The 25,307-nt window shown below is 42.8% G+C and overlaps 1 protein-coding gene and 1 long non-coding RNA gene across 2 annotated transcripts in view; both read left to right on the top strand.

Annotated features, from left to right (window-relative positions):
- LOC111233138 overlaps window positions 1-2,286 on the top strand; it is a 3,231-nt gene extending 945 nt beyond the window's left edge. Inside the window, exons 2-4 of the long non-coding RNA XR_002665584.1 lie at window positions 288-380; window positions 1,413-1,493; window positions 1,764-2,286. This is a non-coding gene — a long non-coding RNA (uncharacterized LOC111233138). The remainder of the gene's footprint in view (window positions 1-287; window positions 381-1,412; window positions 1,494-1,763) is intronic.
- A 7,864-nt stretch (window positions 2,287-10,150) lies between these two features.
- Window positions 10,151-13,340, top strand: LOC111233139 (low affinity immunoglobulin gamma Fc region receptor II-like). Its single transcript, XM_022760897.1, has 6 exons — window positions 10,151-10,206; window positions 10,987-11,022; window positions 11,858-12,118; window positions 12,198-12,440; window positions 12,527-12,667; window positions 12,770-13,340. The coding sequence occupies exons 1-6, from the start codon at window positions 10,176-10,178 to the stop codon at window positions 12,880-12,882; spliced, it is 825 nt and encodes a 274-aa protein (XP_022616618.1). The 5' UTR covers window positions 10,151-10,175; the 3' UTR covers window positions 12,883-13,340.
- Window positions 13,341-25,307: the final 11,967 nt, after the last annotated feature.

Consider the following 25,307-nt stretch of genomic DNA (forward strand, 5'->3'; position numbering starts at 1 on the left):
CCCCCCCCCCCCCTTTCAGCCATGTTCTTCACTGTGGTAGTTTTCCATTATGTCATACTCGTACTGAAACTATAGGAAAAACTTTTATTACTGATTGTAGTAGAAATGTGAATAATCTGAATAGTATTTGTACGATTGTTACTACAGTAGGAGCAACAGCTTTACCAACAGTGCTGATAATAATAGAACATGTATACATGTGTATGTATATATGTATTTATGTATACATGTATATGTCAGCTGCAGTTCCTGCAGTATTGTAATGTGGCGTGTGCTGTGTTTCCCAGAGAGCGATCCGGCTGCAGTCTACTCAGCTGTGAGAACAGACCACGTCACTTATGGACGGATATTCATCACAGACACCAGATCACAGACCAGAGGTACAGCTGCTCTTCTCTGTCTCCGTCACGGTCCACCAGCTAAATGCTAACAGCATGCTAACACGCTGTGACAATGCTAACGTGTAGATGTTGAGGAGGTGAAGTGTTTACACCCTGTCCCCTCCACCTTACCTCAGTGTTAGCATTCTGGCATTAGCCGATTAGCATGAACACGACGTTCTCAGAGAGGAACTGGGTTCTCCTCAAGTAAAAGTACTAAAACATTATTTAAAAAATATTTCATCAGACGTAAAAGTTCTGTTATTCACACACTGTGTTTTCAATGAGGAGATCCCTCACCTGCTTCCCACCAGCGAGAACAGCCAGGGATGTCTGTAGGACTACAGGTCTGAGCCAGAGGGACTGTTACCTGAGGTCAGACACCTGTGAGCTATCTCCACCCCCACCTGTTTACCCAGAATGCAGCCTGTCAGGCAGCCCCTCCTTCAGCAGGCGTCAGGATTCAGACTGTTGTTTTATGGTTCAGAGTCAGAGACATTTTATTCCAAGTTTAATTCAGTTTAACCCCTGAAAGTCTGGTGTGAGCCCATTAAAGACACGGTGTTTTCTGCTTCTCCATCTCAAAAGAATAGAGTGGTAGTTTTTAACAGAATGTAAAACCACAGCAGCAGCTTCCTCCTGTTGATTCCTCTGAGCTGTGGTTCTCGCTGCTGACGTCTGTCACTGCAGTGTGTTCTGCCATGTCCGATAATAACATGTTTATCTGGTTCGCACCTTGTGGCCAATGTGTCAGGTCTATTAAATAGAAGTGAACAGCGCTGTGGTCGTCCAGCTTCCTGTTTCTGATGAAGACGCTGCGTTTGTTCTCTGGTCACTCACAGCAGAGGATTTAAGAAGAAAAACACTGTCGTCTCTGTGAAACCTGGCTTCTCACGCTACATGAAAAATAATGAAGTGTGTTTCTCTGCTGCTGGTGTCTCTGAGCTGTAGGATGAACACCGGCCCCGAGGCGGGAAGTGAGCAGCCTATCAGACGAGCCTGCACTGATGCGACGTGTGCTTTATTTTCCAGAGAGAGATCCGGGCGACTCAGCAGAGAGAACCACGGACGCCAGCTGTGGACAAAGAGGCAACAGACCAAACAGGACCAGAGGTGAAGCTGCACTTTCCCCTGTTTCCTCTCTTCATGCTAAGCTAAGCTAACCACGTCCTGACCCACTACCTACCCATGTGTAACACACGTTTTGCTGCGTGGAGATGAAACAATTCCCCAACTAATCAATTAGTCGATCAGCAGATCATTTGTTTGCTAAGTGATGAATGATTTAAGAGCGTTTCCTGCTTCTGTTTGTCTCTGGAAACTGACCGTGGACGATTCCTCAGACAGATCCGTGTCTCTAATCATCTGTGTGGTTTTATTCAGCGTGTCCAGCAGAGCCGGAGGTCGTCTACTCTCCAGTGAAGAAGACCATCACACCTTCACACCTGTCCCACCCGTCCCACCTGTCCCACTGCTGACGTCCTGCTGACGTCCTGTAGCTGCTCACACCAGAGTACATTCAGTGTTTATATATTCTTTACATGTTGTGTGTCTCGTTCTCACTGAACTGAACTTCTGCAGCCACAGAAAATCAAACAGGTCCAATTCAGAGGAAATTTTATATTTTTTTAAAAGTGTGATTGATTTTCAGTGCAAAATACTGTGAAAAACTAAAACTCAGTATTAAAACAACAGATTGACTATTTGCACCCGGGTGAAAATAGTCACATGGCAGCTACTTGGCTACTTACACCTGTGTGGAACGTCCACTGGCTCCTTAAGAACATTCAGCTGCTTCAGGTGAAGAAGTATGAAGAGGTTCAACATCAGTTTGATTTTCCTCCAGCCACATTATCATTGTTATTATTATTATTATTGTTATTGTTATTGTTATTATTATTATTATTATTATTATTATTATCGTTATTATTATTATCATTATTATTATTATTATTATTATTATTATTATCATCATCATCATCATCATTATCATTATCATTATCATTATTATTATGAGGGTTATAATAATGAGATATTTTTATTAGTATTATTATCATTATTATTGTTATTATTATTGTTGTTATTGTTATCTAGTTTTGATTTGCAGTTTGGTGAGGTTTAGGCTACAAAGCTATTTCTAAGATCATGGTTTGGGTTAAAATAAACCCTTTAATAATAATAATTTTTATTTCTATGCTGCAGTGACCCTGGCAGCTCAAGAAACTTAAGAAAACACGAGCAAACAAATTCAGCAACAACACAACACAACACGTGTTTCCAGGGGGACGCTAAAAAATGATGAACCTGTCTGGGACTTGTTCAAAGCTTTTAGGAGAGAGAGAGAGGAAAATAAAAAGCAGCAAAGGGCCACGGTTTGGAATCGAACCTGTGTCGCTGCGATTAGGACGACGCCTTCATGGTGTGTGAGAGGCAGAATGAACAGGAAGTCAGTGCAGACGCTGGAGGACAGCAGCGATATGTGAACTGGTCCAGAGCCTTAAACTCAGGTGTAAATAGCCACATTGGCTACAGACACCTGGGTGCAAATAGCACCTGCCTCAAAACAAACTGTTGCTTGTAGTTTTTCCCTTTTCCAGAGCTTCAGATACAAACATGCTCCTTGTTCTGCCGTATGTTCATTTATACTATACTATTAGACTTTACTGTTATTTATATATGATTCGTGTCTCTTTGTTCCTGCAGCAGCGATCCGGTTTCTCTGCAGGATCAATAAACGCCGGTTGTCATTGGTTGTTTTTCTCGTGTGGTTCTGTGGCTTTCACAAAGTCTGTCTGATGGAAAATTTGACTGGTTCCGGTTTGGTTGTGGCTAACCGATCCACACCTCTCCTCAGCGCAGATAACAAAGAACAAACGTACAAAAACCGCAACCGCGCACTTTAAACAGCCTGAACTGAATTCAGCGGTTGGAAACTCTGCACAGTTCAGGCTCCACAACACAGAGTTTGAGTGTTCAAAGAGTTTTGATTCTTTAATCTTCAAAACATCAAGAAAATCTAATTGTTAAGTATCTCCTCACATACCTGTCACTGATCATACTATCACTGAGATCAAAGCTGTAGCTACTGAATCTGACACACCTTATTTTCTATTATATTAAGCATCTTGATCCAAATACTGAAGATGCTGATTCAAAACTATTGATAAACATAATCTATTCACTGATTTGATATCAAGGAAAGTTTAACTGGAGAATGAGGAAACCTGGAACTGATGTAAAGTGATCATCGAGAGAGAAGAGGTCTCACTCTGTTGGAGTTATTGACCTGCAGAAACTCTGATTGTGCAGTGGTGCTATAGAGTGATGCTTCTTCCCTCACAGATGATCTTTGGACCAGTTTAAACTCAAACCAGCAGGTTAAATAACGGAGATCTTCACCTTTCACAGACACGTAGACGAGTTTGTCGTCTGCATAAAGTGATAACGGTGACGTATACAAAGAAAATGTATTAAACTGATGATGTTTAAAGCAGCTCTAACCAATATCTTAAAATATGGATGTGTGACCAATATGAAAACAGTGTGACAGTGTGAAACAGGATGTTGCTGCTAGTGTTGAATCTTCACTGAATTTGCACCCCCTCGGTTTTATGGAGCTTTATTTCATTTTAGATTTAGATTTACTCATCTAGCAGACGCTTTTATCCAAAGTGGCCAGTAGTATGTTCCTACAGACCAGAGGCTGGTTTTAATCATTATATACGATTTCATTATTATAAATATGGTCGACGGCTGGGTCAGTAAAGTAATTATTTATACCAGCTGTCGCACTAACTCTCCGATTGTCGTCCATCATCTAATGAGGTGCGATCCTGTCGTCCTAGTCATTCGGCGGCAGTGTCACAAAAACTACAGTCCTACAGATGTGGTCCTGAACCTGCAGCCTTTTCATTTCATTCTATTTATTTCACAACAATCAGAAAAAGAAATAGAATCAAGTAAATGCATTCAAACATGATAGTAGCAATAGGTGAAAATGGGATGCCCCAATTGGCCCCAGTTGGCATCGTATTCAGCCACAGCAGCAGCAGCTGTTTTCAGAGAAACATCTGTAAAAAGTGGAGCATTTAGCAGCTAAAGAGCCAGATGTTTCCCTCAGCAGCTGGAGGAGACTGAACATGGAGCTAAAAGAAAGAGAGGGAACACTGACTCTGCTCCACATGTAGGATCATGTAGAAGAGTGACTGCTGGAGCTGATGATGTGTCAGTGTGGTGTTCAGTGCCTCTTTACTGCCCCCAGGTGGTCACAGGAGAGAACTGCTCTCAGACATCCGCTTCATGGCTGTTGTGACCCTGAGCTGTTACAGGAGAGGGAGTGACATACACTAGATGAAGGACTCAGTTTGTTCAGGTCTTTTGTCGACAGCACTTTCAGTATGATTAAACTTCAGGAAGAGAAAAGGTCACAATCATAAATATTCACATTATCATATTATTCACAGACAAATGTGCTGCTGTATTTTATACATATGTATGTATGTGTATATATACTGTATGTAGATGTGTATTAACATACATATCTACATATATATGTGGGCCTATGTATAAAATACAGTAGCATATATACTGTATAGCTTAGTCGTGCTTTTGTGAAGTAGAACAAGTCTTAAATACTTGTATAAGGTTTTGAAGGTTATGAATTATTTATAATTTATCAACCCCACAGTTTTTTCTGTCTTCACTGGCTGTCGAAGTTTCCTCAAGTACATACATAGATAAATACAATGTTGTTAACGTATACATACTGTAAACATATAGACTAAAGGTGGAAGTGCTACAGAACTCATCACACCATCCTGCCACAAACCCACAGCTCATTCGACTTTTATCCAAAGTCAGAAAGTCCCATTTGGTGAAAACCAGTCCAACATCAACACCACAGTTCCTCCAGCCTTGATTAACGTTCGTCGTCTTCTTCTAGCAACTACAGCGTTTGATCAAAGTGCAACATTATGAAAAGTGTCAGATCTGTTTTCTGCAAACTTAAAAACCATAAAAACGTCTCCCGTCTTTCTGCCTCGCCTCGTCAACTTTGCCTCCATCTTCCATTCCTCTGCAGACGTTGGACGTGTCGTAGTGTCGATCTGATTCATTCACAGCTAACACAGATGGTTGCACATCTGGTCTTTACAGCGACTTGTGACAACCAGGAAGTTGTCGGTGCTCACAGACGTTAAAGCAACATACCAAGCTTCCCTCTCATCGTCTTTCACAGTCTCTGTTCTCGACTTTCTGCAGCTGGAAGCTTTTCAGCTGCTTTATCATTTGTTAGTTTGGACGATGACTCACACTGTAGTGAAAAACACTGATGGAGCGTCCAGGTGAATCACTGAAGGTGGATTAGTTTGTTGATTGTTAAACTCAGTTTTACAAAATGTGTGTTTAACTTTAACTTTATCTCCCGACTTCTTTAGAGAGAATTTTCTATTTCTACTCTCTGAAATAATTGATCATCCATTTCCAACACCTGGCAGTTCTCAAGCCGCTGCTGGTGCCTGCATCTCCTGATCACTGCATAAGAAGTTCCCGCCAGAAAAATCAAAGAAAAAACAGCAACCACAGAATAAACGATCAGATTTTCCCCCATGAGTCTGTTCAAGGTGTTTTCATGTGCGTCACCTGCAGAGAAGAAAACAGGTGTCAGATCAGCTGTTAGCAGAGCAACAGCTGATCATTATTATTATTATCATTGTTGTTGTTTTTAGTATTAGTATTATCTTCAAACTATGTGTATATATATATATATATGTATATGTACACACACGTATTTATACATATGAATGGGTCTGCCGCCATCTACTGGTGACTGTGGGTAAAACATCTTTTCAGTATATGCCAATTGAATAAATGATAAAATATATAAAATAGTTACTTATCAAAGCTTTGTACTAATGTATAAAACTATTGTGTAAATAACTGTGTTCATCATCCTTGTGAAAGTGTTACAACAGTGATGACATCATTCAAACGTCAACAATAAGTTTTATTAGATGTAGGTCACCAGCTGTGTTCGTTCACGTGCGCACTGTACTTCAGTAGAGTACTACATGTTACTTTACACGTGTACTCAGCTGTATTTTACTGGTATATCAGGAGTTTAATAAAATACTTTTTACTTCTACTTCAGGAAGAGGCTGAAGGTCAGAGATTTGCTTGTGATGGAACAGGTTCCTACTGAGTTGAACGCCCTCACCTGAGTCTCTGATGCTCAGGCTGATGACACACCTGAGCTCGGACTGGGCCCTCCGCCTGCGTCCCACGCCGCTCAGCGACACGTGGCCCTCGTACCTTCCGCTGTCGTTGACGTTGGAGTTCATGAGGATCAAGGAAACGTCTCCGTGCTTCATCTCGGGGTCTCTCAGCTCCACCCGGGACACGTAAGACGGATGCTGGTACGTTGGCTTGATGACTTTGTCTCGATAGAACAAGACAAAACCCTCGGCCTTCAGGTCGGGTCTGATCCACTTCAGCACCTCGATGGGATCCTGCGTGGGAACCACACACTCCAGCGTCACGTTCCTTCCGGGTTTATCATTTACTACTTTTGATTCTAAACAAGAGCAGAAAAAAAGTTATTTAATTATCTGTTCATTCACTGTTGTCAGAGGAAATCTGTCTTTCAGCTTGACAAATAATAATAATAATAATAATAATAACTTAACAAGGCCACTTTACAGAGTAAGAATACAAGTGATAAAACATATAACTGAGACAGAATGAGGCTGCCACACTGAAAGCTCTGTCACAGAAAGACCCCAGGCTGGGGTGGGGGGAGGGGAGCTGACCCGTGTCCGAGGACCGTAGGTTCTGGGACGGGGTACAGGGGTGGAGGGGGTCAGACAGGTACCGGGGGTGAGATAATGGAGGGATTGTAGGTGAGGGAGAGGATCATGTACTGGATGTGGGCTTTGATAGGAAGCCAGTGAAGTTGGATGAGGGTGGGGGTGACGTGCTGCCTGGTCTTGGTGCGGGTGAGTTCTGGTTCTGGACATACTGGATCCTGTCCAGGGTTTTGCTGGGAACCCCGAACAGGACTCCACACAGTAGTCCAGACGGGTGGAGACGAAGGCGTGGATGAGGGTCTCTACAGGGTCACAGAGTGACGGCCGGACTTGAGGGATGTGGTGTTTGAGGTGGTAGGAAACAGATTTGGTGATGGGCTTGACATGTGCCTGGAATGAGAGTATTGAGAATGAATTTGATGAATCAATAACGTCAGTAAAAAAACTAAAAGTTAAAGAACAACAATAGGTAAAAAAAACATTGACCTTCCTCAAATGGTGAGTAAAAGCATTTTAACACCAGCTGTGGCGCCGCTACCAACCCTGTGTTTGTTAGCATCTGAGCTAGCTTGTGCTGTAATGGTAATGTAACTCCAAAATAAACACTTCGGTGGCGTCGTGTCGTTTGTAATGTTGATGTAATGTAATGAATGAAATCAGCTGTTTCATTCATGTGTCACCGTCAGTGGTTCATTGGCTGTTTGGCCTCCAGCTGACTGCCAACATCCAATCATATCCTTGTTATCTTGATGTTTTGTATTTCATCACTTTTGCTCTTTGTTGTTGCTGTGAAGCAGAATCATCCTGAGCTGCTGCTAACAATTATTTTCACTATCAATAATTTCACTGATTATTTTCTTGCTTGATTGATTAGCTGTTTGATGAGATTCATAACTGGGATCAAGTCAGATCAAGTCAGTAGAAAGAAAGTCAAAAGTAGAATAAAGATAAATATTGAATCAGAAATGATAGAGACGGTGAACAGTAACCTGAAACACACACACATGATTAGATGTCCAGTTTTAAATAATAAAGAAATAATAAAAACAGCAAACGTGTCTGCTGACTGTGGAGGTTGGTGCACTGAGCAGTGAGTAAAGGCCGAATCAGGTTTCAGTTTCATTTTGATGTAAGAAACACCCCAACTCTCCTGTGGACCCCCCCCCCCCTATCTATCTATCTATCTATCTAACTATCTATCTATCTAACTATCTATCTATCTATCTATCTATCTATCTATACTATAGAACCGAGGTCACTGATTGGCTGACGGCAGTCTGGGTCTGGACCTGGACACTGTGCTGTTCGGACCTATAACCTAGAAATTATTGATAATTATTACATCTTGATGGAGCTTTTCTAATTTAACGGTGCAGATTTTCTAGCCATTCAATCACTGGCCACATGATGCTGCTCAGCCAATCAGAGACAGGACAGATGAGAGATGAGGAAGAAAAGAGAAAACAAGGTGTTAAAGCTGCTCAGTTGTTAAGATGTGTTGAATTGATTTATTATAAAAAGGTTTGAGAATTAAGATCTGAAGTGGAGTTAAACCCAGAGAAGATAAAGGGAAAATTAATTGTCTAATCAATAATTATTTTATAACATTTTTTCAAAAGCTCTCTATTGTGTACACAGCGAACTGGACCTTAGTCTAACTGGGCCTCTTTGAATTGACATGCAACACAAGAGTTCCCTCTCTGAAACACTGACTGCTGGGGAAAACATGCAAATTTCAGACTGATTACACACACACACACACACACACACACACACACACACACACACACACACACACACACACACACACACACACACACACATACACACACACACACACACACACATACACATACACACACACACACACACACCCACACACACACACACACACACACACTTACCTTCAGTGGCATATGCTCCGGAAAATTTTGTCAGAATCAGATACAGAGAAAAACCTAAATGACTCTGCATCGCAGCAGAGAAGCTCCTGTCAACAGATGACATTATGGTTTATACCCACGCCCAGTCCGAGAGGCGGAGGATGGCTGCTGCTGCTGCTGCTGCTGCTGCTGCTGCTGCTGCTGCTGCTGATGATGATGATGATGATGATGATGATGATGATGATGATGATGATGATGCTGCTGCTGTGAGACTCTGGATGTGAGAGAGAAGATGAGAGAGAGAGGACGCTCTAGTCAGAGTATCATTTCAAGAAAGTCAGATGACTTCACAGAAAATATCAGAACAACCACCAGATGGCAGCAAAGAGCCGCTGCAGAAATCCAGCAGGATGACACACACACTCAGTGATCACTTTATTAGGAACACCACACTAACTCTGGGTAGTTCCTCAGTTCTTTGTGTCATAGATCCACCCGATGTTGGAAACTTTCCTCCTCTCCATGTTGACATGACTCATCGTTTTTGCAGATTCATGCCTCCAAGCTCCTGCTCTACCACATCCAAAGGTCTTAACTGACAATTTTGCTGTAGAGGCTGATGTATCATATATAATAGAAAAGATATATATAATGCTGATTAAATTGCAGAATATTTATTTTATTTTTATTTTTTTATTTTTTATTATGGTTCCATTAGTATCTTTACTGGCTCCATCTATGTTTTTACTGGCTCCGTCAGTGTTTTAACTGGTTCCATAAGTGTTTTTACCAGCTTCATCAGTGTTTTTACAAGCTGCGTCGGTGTCTAGCTCTGTCAGTGTTTGTACCAGCTCCGTCAGGTTCTTTACAGGCTCCGTCAGTGTCTTCACCATTAGTTTTGGTCTGAGAGGCTGGTAGTCTAGTGCAACCTCTAGTGGCAGTGACGAATGTTTGCAGAGCCTTAACGGATACAATGAACAGCTCAAACATGAGCCTCTGGCCTGTTTTAACAGACGTGACCACATGTGAACTTTTCCTTTAACTTCTGTATTTCCGTTTAGCGACTGGAGACAAGACTCACCTCCAGAGAGGAAGTGGACTCAGGCAGAATGGAGCGAGCGTCCCTTCAGTGTCTGCTCTGTGAGTACGATCTGATGTATTATAGCAAGTCTGTAGTGAAATGTTGTGTATGTAGTGTTATCATTAGTAGTGTTCTTAATAGTTAATTAATTATATTAAAACCTCATTTAAATCATGTTTCTTATTTTAGATAGTTCAATGTTAATAATCAGAGATTGTATCTGAAATACAGCACTATACTGTAATAATTCATAAGGTTATTTCTTGAAAGCCACTTCACTTTTATCCTTAATTTGATATAAATAGATGTTTAAATTTCTTACCAAATCAAACTTCTAGATTTTAGAAATATAATGTCACAGTTTCAGTCATAAGTTGAGGTTGTGTAACTTCTGTTAGCTGTCCATTAATAGTTAATAATAATAAACAGTGAAACAACATTTGAGCCTATGACCTTACACGCATAGATTATATCATCTTTAATATTAATTATATATTGACTTGATGTAATCTCTTTGAATTGTGCTCAATAATTTATTTATCAAATATTTCTCAGGATACAAATTCACATCATCAGCGTAGAGTTACGTAATGCAATTCATAAACGTCCCTTACACGACCTTTCTTTCCTAATAGGCTCATGATTAAATATTGATCAAGTGTAAACTTTATATAATATAGCTCACAATTAATTACAAATGCTCAGTGGAACCAGTCTGTGTTTCACTGGTACCTGATTCATCACACATCCTGCGTTGTGTTGTAAAGTGTTTCCATCTGCACCTTGCCTGTTTCTCAGTTCTTTAATCTAAAACTAACCCGAGTGTCATTTCTCTCTAGTCCTGACCTCAGTGCTCTGCTGCAGATCAATCCAAGGTCAGTAAACGTCTCTGACTATCTGAGCCTGTCGGGTCACACCTGAGCTGATCTGTTACTAACATCACCTTCTCACACATGAGGTATCAGAGTATCAGAATTGAGATCTTGCATGTGATTGTGTCAGAATGTGCAGGAAATTTCATTTGCTTATTTCTTTAAATGTATTTTCTTAACTTTAGATGACAGACACACCTTCAGAAATATAGAGAAACATCTTGCCAAAGATTTCAGCTGCATGGTTCGGCCCGTCCTTTGTGTCGACCCACAGTTATGTTTAATTGTTAAATGACATCTAGTGGTCGTGTGAGACGCCATCAGTCATTTCACATTTCAGCACAGACTGTAAATAAAGATTGACTTAGCCTCTGTGACATCACCCACAGGTTTCTGAAGAGTGGTTTTGAAGCTGCTATACTGTCGCCATCTTGGCAGTGTCTGACCCCGCCCCTAACAAACCTATATTTGTATTGTTTTGATTAGTTTCAGTCTGTGGAGCCAGGTTTGTGTGTCTGTTAATATAACAACAAATAAGACCACAACACTCACAGAATAATAGGCCATCGAACACCACAACAGAGCGTACAAAAAAAAAACAAGAGACCAGACGAGGTTCTGAAACTCGACGTGTGGAAGTAAAGACTCATAACTGAACTTACAGTCATCTGACATAAACCACACTGACACTCTCTGAATGACAAAACTAACAATATGCAATCAAACTCAAAATGTGCTGCTTCTGCTCTTCTTAGAAAGTAAAAACAAAAGACGAATCAGACGACTGTTTGCAGAGCTGAAGATCCATTGAGATTAACTTAGTTTGATTTCCCTCCAGCTGGTCTGACGGTGAGTCCCAGCAGCTCTCAGCTGTTTGAAGAAGACTCTGTCTCTCTGAGCTGTGAGGAGGACGACAGCTCTGCTGGATGGAGGCTGAGGAGGAACACCACCAGAGAAACCAGGACTCAGTGTGACGACTGGGGAAGATCAGCTGGTTCTTCCTGTAACATCAGCTTCATCGTTTCATTGGACAGTGGAGTTTACTGGTGTGAGTCCAGAGAGGGAGCAACCAGTAACAGCATCAACATCACTGTCACTGGTAAGATCAGACTGTGGAGTCAGTGTTGATGAAGCTGTGTGTAAATGGATGAAATGCTGTAGTTTGTCTGTGTGTTGAGGTGGAGCAGTGATCCTGCAGAGTCCTGTCCTCCCTGTGATGGAGGGACATGATGTCACTCTGCACTGTAAAACAAAGACCCCTCCCTCCAACCTCCCAGCTGCTTTCTATAAAGATGGCTCCCTCATCAAAGAGACTACAGGTCACATGACCATCCACCATGTTGACAAGTCTGATGAAGGCCTCTACAGCTGTGACATCACAGGTCATGGAGAGTCTCCACGCAGCTGGATCACTGTCACAGGTCAGGAGGTCAAAGGTCAGGAGCTTCACTTTGACTTCACCACTTATTGATCCACATGTTACCTGACCAGGTGATTCTCTCTACAGGTGACCCTACAACCACAGCTCCGCCCACTGCCTCAACCTCCCTCCATCTTGTGTTCAGACTGCTCCTCCACTTAGTGGTGTTCAGTCTGTTCTTCATCTCCACTGTCCTCATGGTGTCTTTATATCGACACAGAGCCACAGGTAACACTCTGAATCAATCAATCAAACAATTTAACAGACCTCTTCATGTTTTAAAAGTTGGTGAATCATCCACATTTTCTCTCTGACCTGCTCTCAATGTAGAACATCACCTGCCCGTATCCGTGGCGATGACCCCACTCACCCAGGCTGAGCAGGGACTGGGCGATGACAGTGATGATGTCATCATCGCTGTCACCACAGAGCATCTCTTCTGAGCTGATCTGCTGTGTTCTTCCTCCTTAAATGAAGCCAAAGTGTTTGAGTCAGACGTCGATTCCATCGTCAGAAACAGTGGAGGACCCTGAATGCCTCCCTGTGGAACCCCACACCTTCTAGTTCAACCTAGAACTCGGTGGAACAGCAAAGCCCCCCAAAAAAAATATTCAAGTAACGCTACTGAAAGAAGAAAGTAAACTAAAATACAGATTTAATAACGACGTACAAATCCACATGAACAGCACAGACACATCAACACCATAAACACAGGAAGTCCCCGTTTTTAACTGAGAATTTAAAACAGAGTAGTTTAGCGTTGCACTTGTTTTGGCCAACAGAGGGGGCTAGCTGCTAGCTATAGCAGCTTCAGAAGTGAAGCTAAAACCAGCAACATAGAGTTATCCAATAGTAATCCAATTAATAAAATCTTTGTGTTCTCTATTCAGAGAAAAGCTCAGTTGGCTCACTCATTGTCAGGAGTTCTTAACCACACAGTAAACTAACAAAAACTTACTTCAAACAAACTTTGTGCCCGTTTCAAAGGTAGGGAGTCGTCACTTTATCAGTCTGCCCATAGTCTGTTACTGTACAACAGTTACCATGGTGCGGATCAGTGTCGCTCCAGACCTCAAGCATGAGTGAAAATGTATTTCAGATGACTCCCTGTCCTCTATTGTCTGAGCTGCACAGCTCACATCACGTAATATTGTCCATGCCAACATGTGCTGTACTTTGTAGATATCATGCCTCCAAAGAAAGAGACATCGGGAGCTTTTCCACCATCGAGAGCGTCAGTGAACTGACCAGCCAGCAGACACAGTGATTGTGACGGTTGTAGCAGTTGAAGGTGGAGCTGGTTTTAAATGTGAAGTCAAGGGGAAAAGAGGAACTGCAGCACTGAATATAAACATGTTGATGCAAAAATATTGTTGGATTTTTCTCTTTTCCATTAACAAGGAACTTCCTAAAGTTCACTTTAAGTCTTTGATCTGTTACTGGGTTCAGTGTTTTCACGACTGTGAAGTTGAAGCTGTAAAATAATGAAGCCACTGCTTTGTGTCATGTCTTCTCTTCAGTGCAGCGCCGTGCTCTGTCTATCTAACCAGGTCATTTACACACTGTGTTTCTACAGGTGTCAGGTGAGACGTCCTCTCTCTCTGTGTGAGCTGTAATCTTTGTTCAGGGAGACATTTGTCCAAAGGGAGGACATATTCTCTGGTCTTCGCTGTGAGCCGGACCTTTAACGGTTCAGACGTGGTGTCAGGATTCAGGTTTGAATCAGGTTTAGTTGCAGTTTAGAAACGTTTCCTCTCGTTATTCTTTCTTTCCTGGAACAAACGTTGATGAAATTTTGTCCACGATCAGTTTCATCATTATTAATTCAGCATTAAAGTAAAACTCTTCTCTGAAGGAAACTTTAAAACATCAGCAGTGAGAGGAAACAGCCAGCAGGTGGCAGCACTACACTACTCTCAGTATGTGAGCAGTGCAGTATGTGTATATACAGTATATATATACTACATATATATATATATATATATATAGTACCACAATGATCACAGTGTTTTGTAGACTACAGCAAAGTGGTTCAGATATAAGATGCAAACTTGAAACCTACATTTTCTTGAAGTGAAATCACTTTAAAACCTTTTGTGTAAGAATTGATTTCAGATTGTTGTTGCTGCAGGTGTCATTGATAATCTGGCACGTGAAGGAAATATTTGTTTTCAGTTATTAATGAACTTTCTGCTTCATGATGAAGGAAAAAACAGCAGCAGCCTCAATTAAAAACTGATATTTATTCAAATATCCAACTTAATGTATTATTACTAATACTGTATTTACCAGAGGACCTGACTTTTATAATACATGGAGAGAAAAATCTAATGAAACCAACTCCTACATCTGGACAGGCGGCGGGTCACAGGTGATGATGAACATCTGTCTCTAACAACATTATGAAACAGCTGCAGCTTCATGTTCAAGATGTTCGGCTCAGAAGTGATGCTCAGTGGAGACCGCCACGATGTCATCACTGTCCTCAGCCAATCTCTGCTCCGCCTGGGTGGGTGGTGCTGTTGCCGTGGAGACAGGATGGTCATTAAGTGTCGGAGGAGTTAATGGAAATATTAAAAGAGACTGATAATTAATCTATTATCAATAACAATCAAGACCACAGAACTGTATCTGATAGTAACAGAGACACTGTCAAATACATCAGTGATTGATTGATTGATTGATTGATTGATTGATTGATTGATAGATAGTGTTACCTGTAGGTCTCTGTCTATATAAAGACACCATGAGGACAGTGGAGATGAAGTACGGACTGAACACCACCAGGTAGCGGATCAGGAAGAACACAAGATGGAGGGGGCTGAAGAAGGGGGCGGAGCTGTTGTAGTGGGCGGGGCTGTGGTTGTAGGTCTCTGTAGAGAGAATCACCTGGTCAGGTAACATGTGGATCAACGTCTGGACCTCCTCTGCTCAAATCCTGATTCTATAACTGTGACGGCGTCTGAGAAAATCACCAAACACACAGTTTGACTGTGAAATGATCAGAGGGAAAGTTAGAAGAGTGCGGTGCTGCACCTGACTGTATTCTCTCAGTCAGCCAGCAGGTGGCAGCACAGCAGCTTCAGTTTGTACAGCTACACTACGTCTTTGCAGTCTGACCTTTAACCTCTCGGCAGGAGAGCAACAGAAGAGTCGCAGCAGCCACTGATCACAATCTGCTTTATTGCCAAGTAGGTAAAAGAATTGAACTTTGGTGTTTTGGTGCGTGACGGTCGACAGAGTGAGAAGAGAAGAGCGAGTTACTGCAGGTCAGATATCAGGTCTGTGTGTGTCAGGTGTGTTCCTATAGTCACAGGTGTGTAGAGGCAGGTCTGTGGTGTTCAGTGTGTTCTGTAATATCACAGGTGAGTAGAGCAGGTCTGTGTGTGTCAGTGTTGTTCCTATAGTCACGACGGTGCGTGGTGTAGTTGCTATAAGTGCACAGTGTAGGCTGTTGTGTGTCAGAGAGCTGGTTCCTATAGTCACACGTGTGATAGAGGCGGTCTGTGTGTCCAGGTGTGTTCCTATAGTCACAAGGTGTGTAGAGAGCAGGTCCTGTGCTGCTGTCAGGTGTGTTTCTATAGTCACAGACCTGACGTAGAGGCAGGTCGGTGGTTCAGGGTGTTCCTATAGTCACAGGGATTAGAGGAAGGTCTGTTTAATCATCAGATCAGCTGCAACATTTACTGAAGTCCAAAACATGTCGCTTCACGACCTTTGACTAGACTCTTGAATTAAGCTGCTGAACACTGGGTGTGTCTTTCACACACACACTCACACACACACTCTCACACACACACCCAACACAAACTCACACCACACACACACACACACACAACCACCACACACTCTACACCCACACCAACACACTACACACATTCACACACACGACACTACATTCACAACACATCACACAACACACACTCCACACACACACACTCACCACACACACACACTGCACAGCACTCAGTCACACCCACACGAGCACACATACCAAAACACACACAACAGGTCCACCACACTCTCGAACAACACACCACACTCACAGCTCTCCTGATGTCCGCGTCAATGCACACACACTCACACACACACACACACACACACACACTCACACACACACACACTGACTTCCTGGTGAAAGAGAAAGTAACCGTGTGTCGCTGCGTCAGAGAAAGTCCCTGCAGTTCGGTTGTGTCGGTCCGTCGGTTCAGGGAGAAGCAGATTGAACGGGACTGCAGTCGGTGTAGTTTCTAGTTTCTGGAGGAGAGGAAGATGTTTGTGATGTTTGTGCTTCTCCTTCATGGTAAGAAAACTTTTCACCAAACTCCGTTTAAAAGCTGCACGGACGCGGACGCAGGGTGTGTGTTTGAGGCGGTAAATGATCTTGTTTGGATTAAATGAATTGACTTGCCTCCGCTCAGACCGTGTGTGTGTTTGTGGTGTGTTGGTCAGACTGTACAGGTCAGTGTGTGTTATACAGTGTGTTAAACTGTGTGTAGCAGGGCTGTAATGCAGTTGTGTGTCTCTGTCCTTCTGATACTCGTTGCACTTTAAAACGGAGGGAAATGACCTGCGGTTGTTTCTGAGGATCTTTGTTTTTAATGAAACCTTTCAGATACACTGAAGTTTCCTAAAGTTAGAAACTAATGTTTTCATCACAGAAGCCTTCTGGGTAATTAGCTCTATATAAGAGGAAACATACAAAAACACTATAATTCAGCAGACACATCGAAGAAGCTGCCATGATGTTCTTTCGTCATGACGTGCTTCACTTCTGCATACGCCATTTTTAATGAACCAGTTTGTGTCGGTCTGAGTCAGACATCTTTTCAGAACAGCTAGCTAGTTAGCATTTTTTCAGAACGGTTAGCTAGTTAGCATTTTATCAGAACGGTTAGCTAGTTGGCATCATTTCAGAAATGTTAGCGTAGCTGGCATCTTTTCTGAACGGTTAGCATAGTTAGCATCTTTTCAGAATGGTTAGCTTAGTTAACATCTTGCATTTGTTTATGTTGTTTGCTAGCTTGTAACTTGCAGTGGATGACACAGTGTTAGCAGTTGTGCTAATGCTAACTCTCTCTGTCTGTACTGACAAGGTGTCAGGTGTATTTAGCCCTGCCCCCCCGGCCCCACAAGCTGACAGGATTGGTTCTTTAGGTTTGTGACGTGTGATGTTAAGGTCGTCATGACGATGCTTTGCTGTGGTGTTTGTGTGGATGTAAATGTTCAGCTTCAGACATGTGTTTAGTTTACAGGCTGCTCACGCTGCAGGGTCCAGTCACAAAGTGGACCAGACTGGTTTCTGTCTCACCTGAGGACGAGGACTAATGTCTCTGTCTGTGTCCTCAGTGTCCCAGCATGCCTCAGCTCTGGAGATACATGAGGGGGACGACTTTGTCCTGCTGCCCTGTGAGTTTCCCACCTTTAACCTGGACGAGCCCTCAGTGGTGTGGAGCCGCTCCGACCTCCGTCCTTCAACCGTCCACCAGCGTCAGCTGGAAGGGGACGAACTCCAAGACCAGAACCAGGACTACAGAGACCGGACGTCCATGAGGACGGACGCTCTGCAGACTGGAGACCTCGGCCTCACTCTGAGAAGACCCACCATCAGGGACAGCAGCACCTACACCTGCATCATCAGAGAGTTTGAACAAGAAGAGCGCTGTCTGGGAGAGCGTCGTTCAGGGGGAGGGGGGAGGGGGCGCGGTGCTGGCAGCAGACTCCCCTCCCTCTGGAGAAGCCGTCGTTAGGAGGGTGGGGCGGCAGGGGTCGGGCAGAGCGCCGCTGTCCTGGAGAGCCTAGTTAGGAGGGGGGGGGGGCAGAGCGCCTGTCTGGAGAGCCCCCGTATGTTAGGAGGGGGGGGGCAGAGCCCCTGTCTGGAAAGCCCGTCCGTTAGGAGAGGGGGGGGCTCACATCTCCAGCCGTGCCCACCAAACATAGTGCATCCGACCATGGCAGAGCGCCTGTCTGGAGAGCCCGTTCGTTAGGGGGGGTGGGGGGGGGGGGGGCGTCAGAGGAAAAGGAGCGGAGCCTCTATTAGATACCAATGATCTAACTTTAATTTTAAAATAGTTCAGTTTGACGGTTGAAGACTTCTTATACCACCTGCTGAAAAAGTTTCCTCTGAAATTGAGATATATTTACATATATTTTATAGAAATTGTGGTGAAATGATAGTGATAAACAAAGCCTCATCTTAAAAACGTCTTTCATTTATATGAAAAAGTGAATAAAATCATGCAAAATTTTTCATGTTGTGTTGTCATTTTCTTTAACTTGATGATAAATGTTTGTGATGAGGTTGGTTTTTTATATGGTTGATGTGGAGGGGACGTCACCTGACCACTGCGACTGCGCACATGGAGGAAGTCCAGAACAACTCCATGGAATTTGATCGCACAGCTTCTAACCGTTCAAGAGTCCAAGGTAAAGTTCTAACACAACAGAAACACCTGGTGCCCTTAATGAACTAAAAAAAACTCTGTGTCGACTTATAAAAAAGAATAACTATATCTGAACTAAACGAAATTCCCTCAAGGAAAAGATACAACTCTACAACCGAGAGGAAAATAAGGACTAAAGAAAAGTTATAGACGTGACGCAGGAAAATCCAAAACCTGTGGGTACCAAAGTGTAATTATTTTAGTTTCTATTATTTTTTGATCGTTGTTAACCTCAAACAGAAGCTCTAAACAAAGCGGACTTGTTCGAGTTAATAGTTTTAATTTTGAAGCCCTTTCTTTTTTGTTGAAGCTATTACTCACATGAGTGATTGTCTTTTTCTTCTATTCTGTGATAACTTGAGTATAACATACTCATTTGCTTCTATTCACTGTATGTGTAACGGTTACAACAGAGTCTTAATGCTGTGATGCATATCAAAGCTGGATTCTCTGACTCAGCCCTTCTAGCGCAGACAAAGGCAGGTGTCTCTCCCCACTTACGAGTGTGCGAGTGAGAGGTGGGCTGCAATCCTAGCTAGCACCACTGTTTTTCCTCTCACGATCACTTTCCTCTGCGACAAACTCTTCTCTCATAATAGGTTTTCCATCAGAAACTTTTCTCGACTTAAAACGTCCTTCGCATAGAAGTGACGCCGCCCTGCTCGTATGCGTCAGCTGTGTGACGTGTGTGGGGGTGTCAGCTGTGAACAGACAACTTGGTATCACTGCTGACACTTGAAAACCAGCTGACACTGTCTCTGCCTCCAGTTCCAACTAAAGATTACCACGTAAGATTAATAACATCTAAGACATAAAAAAGCAGGTTAAATGATGGTGGAGAAATAAATCCTCTGTCATATATATAAGTGAATGAAATTCACTCAAGCAGTGTTGTAAAACTGAGCAGAGCTTACTGGAACGTCTGCAGGGAAATGGTTACTGTCATTACAGGAGCAAAGAACAGGTCGATGGAGGAGTACTTACCTCGTGTGAACCACCTTTCCTACACAGACTGAAGAGTTTAAGTTCTGTAAAATGAGATTTTAAACCCAATAATGTAGCAGAAACCAGTTGTATTTCTACTTGAAAGATACAGTTGGAGTCACTGATTAGGTGTTGGAGAACCAAATGTCCCAGCACGCCTCCTGAATACTCGAATCACGCATCAAAGCTATGGCCCCATAGGCAAGTGTTAAGGTGAAAAGTTGACCAGTGTTCAGAGTAATCAGGTGACAGTGTTCTAGGTGTGAAAGTGGACAAGTCTTTCAGTTGAAATTTACAAGTGTTCAGGTGAAGAAGCGACCTTTCCGAGAAATTTACCACACTGAAAAAAAAACATTGTCACGTCGGACACCATAACACAAGGAAGTCCCAGTTTTTAACTAGAATTAAAACATGACGTCTAGCGTTGTGCTGTTTTGGCCAACAGAGGGGGCTAGCTGCTAGCTATAGCAGCGTCAGAAGTGAAAGCTTAAAACCATCAAAATAGAGTTATCATAGTAATCCAATTAAAAAATCTTCTGTGTCTCTATTCAGGGAAAAAGGTCAGTTGGCTCACTCATTGGTCAGGAGTTCTTAACCACACAGTAAAACTAACAAAAAACTTACTTCAAACGAAACTTGTGCCCCGTTTCAAAGTAGGGAGTCGTCACTTATAACAGTTGTGCCCATAGTCTTTACTGTTACAACAGTTACCAGGTGCGATCAGTGTCGGTCCAGACCTCAAGCATGAGTTGAAAATGTATTTTCAGATGACTCCTGTCCTCGATTTGTCTGAGCTGCACAGCTCACATACCAATATTGTCCATCCAACATGTTGCTGTTACTTTGTAGATATCCGATGCCTCCAAAGAAAAGAGACATCGGGAGGCTTTTCTCCACATGAGAGCGTCAGTGAACTGACAGCCAGCAACACAGTGATTGTTACGGTTTTACAGAGTGGAAGGTGGAGCTGGTTTTTAAATGCGAAGTCAAGGGAAAAGAGGAACTGCAGCACTGAATATAAAACATGATTTGATGTAAAAATTATTGTTGGATTTTTCTCTTTTCCATGTAAACAAGGACTTCCAAAGTTTACTTTAAGTCTTTGATCTGTTACTGGTCAGTGTTTCACGACTGTGAAGTTGAAGCTGTAAAATTAATGAAGCCACTGCTTTGTTCTGTCTTCTCTTCAGCAGCGCCGTGCTTTGTCTAATCTAACCAGTCATTATACACACTTGTGTTCATACAGTGTCAGGTGAGACGTCCTCTCTCTCTGTGTGACTGTGAATCTTTTTGTTCAGGGAGACATATTGTCCAAAGGAGAGACATATTCTCTGTTCTTCGCTGTGAGCCACTTTAACGTTAGAGTGGTGTCAGGATTCAGTTTTGAATCAGGTTTAGTTGCAGTTAGAAGACGTTTCCTCTCCGTTTATTCTTTCTTTCCTGCGAACAAAAACGTTGATGAAATTGTGTCCACGATCAGTTTCATCATTATTAATTCGCATTAAAGTAAAACTCTTCTCTGAAGGAAACCTTTAAAACATCAGCAGTGAGAGGAACAGCCAAGCAGTGGCAGGCACTTACAAACTACTCTCAGTATGTGAGCAGTGCAGTATGTGTATATACAGTAATATAGTATTTACTACATATATATTATTGTATATATACAGTATATATATACTACATGTATATATATATATATTATATGATATTAACACACAATGATCACAGTGTTTTATAGACTACAGCAAAGTTGCGTTAGAATTAAGATGCAAACTTGAAACCTACATTTTCTTGAAGTGAAATCACTTTAAAACCTTTTGTGTTTTGAATTTCAGATGGTTGTTGCTGCAGGTGTCATTGATAATTGGCACCGTGAAGGAAAATATGTTGTGGTTTTCATTATTAATGAACTTTCTGTTCATGATAAGGAAAAAACGAGCAGCAGGCCTCAAATTAAAAACTGATATTTAATTCAAATATCCAAACTAATGTTATTATTACTAATACTTGTATTTACCAGATGGACCTGACTCTTTATAATACTAATGGCAGAGGAAAAAACTCTAATGAAACCAAACTCCTTACATTCTGGACAGGCCGGCGGGTCACAGGTGCATGATGAACATCTGTCTCTAACAACATTATGGAAACAGCTGCAGCTTCCATGTTTCAAGCATGTTCGGCTCAGAAGTTATGCTCAGTGGAGACCGCCACGATGTCATCACTGTCCTCAAAGCCAATCTCTGCTCCGCCTGGGTGAGTGGTGCTTGTTGCCGTGGAGACAGTATGGTCATTAAGTGTCGGAGATTAATGGCCTCAATATTTAAAAGAGAACTGATAAATTAATCTATTATCAATAAACATCAAGGAACCACAGAACTGATCTGATAGTAACAGAGGACACTGTCAAATTACAATCAGTGAATTGATTGAATGAATTGAATTGATTGATTGATGATAGATATTTACCTGTAGGTCTCTGATCTTCTATATAAAGTACACCATTGATGCCATGGAGATTGAAAGTACGGACTGAACACCACATGGTAGCGGATCAGGAAGAACACAAGATGGAGGGCGGCTTGAGGAAATGGGGCGGAAGCTTGTTGTAGTGGGGGGCTGTGGTTGTAGGTTCTGTTAGAGAAACTCACCTGGTTCACGGGTAACATGTGGATCAGCGTCTGGACCCTCTGCTCAAATCCTGATTCTAATAACTGTGACGGCGTCTGACAAAATCACAAACACACAGTTTGACGTGAAAATGATCAGAGGAAAGTTAGAAATGTGGGCGGTGCTGCAACCTGACTGTATTCTCTCAGTCAGCCAGCAGGTGCAGCACAGCAGCTTTCAGTTTGTACAGCTACACTAACGTACTTTCTGCATCTAGACCTTTAACTCTCGGCAGGAGAAGCAACAGAAGAGTCGCAGCCAGCCACTGATCACAATCTGCTTTATTCCAAGTAGGTAAAAAGGAATTGAACTTTGGTGTTATGGGTGCGTGACGGTCGACAGAGTGAGAAGAGAAGAGCGAGTTACTTTGCACGTCAGATATCAGGTCGTGTGATGTGTCAGTGTGTTCATAGTCACAGGTGTTAGAGGCAGGTCTGTGGTGTTCAGTGTGTTCTGTAATATCACAGGTGAGTAGAGCAGGTCTGTGTGTCAAGGTGTTGTTCCTATAGTCACACCTGTGTAGAGGCCAGGTCTGTTGTGTGTCAGGTGTGTTCCTATTTAGTCACAGGTGTTGTAGAGGCGGGTCTGTGTGTTGTCCAGGTGTGTTCCTATTAGTCACAAGGTGTTGTAGAGAGCAGGTCCTGTGCTGCTGTCAGGTGTGTTTCTATAGCTTACAACCTGCTGTAGAGGCGGGTTCGTGTGGGTTCAGTTGTGTTCCTATAGTCACAGGTGATGTAGAGGCAGGTCTGTGTAATCAATCAGATCAGCTGCAACATTTCTGAAGTCCAAAACATGTCGCTTCACGACCTTTGACTAGACTCTTGAATTAAGCTGCTGAACACTGGGTGTTGTCTTTCACACACATCACCACACACAACATCTCTCACCACACACACACACACACACCACACCACACCACACATCTCCACCCATCCACCACCTCTAACACCACACACACACACACTCACATCACAACACTACCACACCGTCACACCTACAACAACACACACACACACACACCTCACACACACACACACACTCTCACACACACACACACATCACAACCTCGACACACACACTCATGTACCACACACTCACAACTCTCCACACTACTCACACAACCACACACCTACCCACCCACACACACAAACCACCACACACACGTCACACCACACTCTCTCGAACAACACAACCACACTCCACAGCTCCGATGTCCGCGTCAATCCCACACACACACTCACACACACAACTCACACACACACACCACCACTCACATCCACACACAATCACACACCACTGACTTCCTGGATGAAAGAGACAAGTAAAACCGGTGGTGTTTGCTGCTAGTCCACTGAGATAAGCTCCTGCAGTTCGGTTTGTGTCTCGGCCTCCGTCAAGGTGTCAGGAGAGTAGAAGCAGATTGAACGGTGACTGCAGTCGGTGTAGTTTTCTAGTTTCTGGGAGGAGAGGAAAGAGGTTTGTTGATGTTTTGCTTATCTCCTTGTATAGCGTAAAGAAAACTTTCAACCAAACTCCGTTTAAAAGTGCACGGACGCGGGACGCAGCAATGTGTTTTGAGGCAATGTGTGATTGTTTTGAAACATGGAATCCTCTGACCTGTTGCCCTCAACCGTCGCTCGACGTGTGGTTGTGCTGTAACAAGAGTGTGTATGATGTGCTGTGAGGAGAGGGTGGTGTGTGGGTGTTGTACAACTACTTGAATTGTGTTAAACATGTTGCTGTAAGCAGGCTGTATGCCAGTTCGTGTGTCTCTGTCCTTCTGATACCGTTTGACACTTTAAAATGTCGGAGGGGAAAGAGATGTACCTGCGGTTGTTTACTGAGGATCTTAGTTTTTAATGAAACCTTTCAGATACACTGAAACTGTTTCCATAAAGTTGAACACTAATGCTTTTCATCCACAAGTAAACCCTTCGTGGTAATTCAGCTCTATATAAAGAGGAAAAAAATAGCAAAAAACACTATAATTCAGCGAACACATCGAAGAACTGCCATATGCTTTCAAAGTGGATGTATGACTTTATCAATACGTCATGACGTGCTTCACTTCTGCATACGCCATTTTTAAATGAACCAGTTTGTGTCGGTCTGAGTCAGACATCTTTTTTCAGAAACAGGCAGTAGTTAGCATTTTTTCAGGAACGGTTAGTAGTTAGGCATTTTATCAGAACGGTTAGCTACGTTGGCATTTCATTTCAGAATTGTTAGCGTCAGCTGGCATCTTTTCTTTGACACGGTTGAGCATATTTTAGCATCTATTTCTCTGACTAATGGGTACCATACAGTTAACACTTGTATTCTTTTATGTTGTTTGTTAGCTTTGTAACTTGCATGATGACACAGTCGTTAGCAGTTGTTTCTAATGCTAACTCTCTCTCTTCTGTTACTGACAAGGTGTCAAGTGTATTTAGCCCGCCCCCCGCCCCACAGGTTTGTTGACGTGTGATTGTTTACGGTTGGTCATGCGATGCTTTGCTGTTGGTGTTTGTGTGGATTGTAAATGTTCAGTCATTCAGACAACGTGTTAGTTTACAGCTGCTCACGCCTGCAGGGTCCAGTTCACAAGTGGACCAGACCTGTTTCTTGTCTTCACCTGAGGACGAGACCTAATGTCTCTGTCTGTGTCCTCAGTGTCCAGGCATTGCCTCAGCTCTGGAGATACATAATGGGGACGACTTTGTCCTGCTTGCCTGTTGATTTCCCACCTTTAACCTGGCGAAGCCCTCAGTGGTGTGTGAGCCGCTCCGACC

The sequence above is a fragment of the Seriola dumerili genome, unplaced genomic scaffold (assembly GCF_002260705.1).
Source record: "Seriola dumerili isolate Sdu_G_001 unplaced genomic scaffold, Sdu_1.0 BDQW01000372.1, whole genome shotgun sequence".
NCBI classification, from domain to species: Eukaryota; Metazoa; Chordata; class Actinopteri; order Carangiformes; family Carangidae; genus Seriola; species Seriola dumerili.

Coding starts and splice junctions, on each gene's coding strand:
- LOC111233139 (XM_022760897.1), top strand. CDS start 10,176: ATGGAGCGAGCGTCCCTTCAGTGTCTGCTCT. Junction 12,119..12,197: donor CATCAACATCACTGTCACTG/GTAAGATCAGAC, acceptor CTGTGTGTTGAG/GTGGAGCAGTGATCCTGCAG. Junction 12,441..12,526: donor CAGCTGGATCACTGTCACAG/GTCAGGAGGTCA, acceptor TTCTCTCTACAG/GTGACCCTACAACCACAGCT.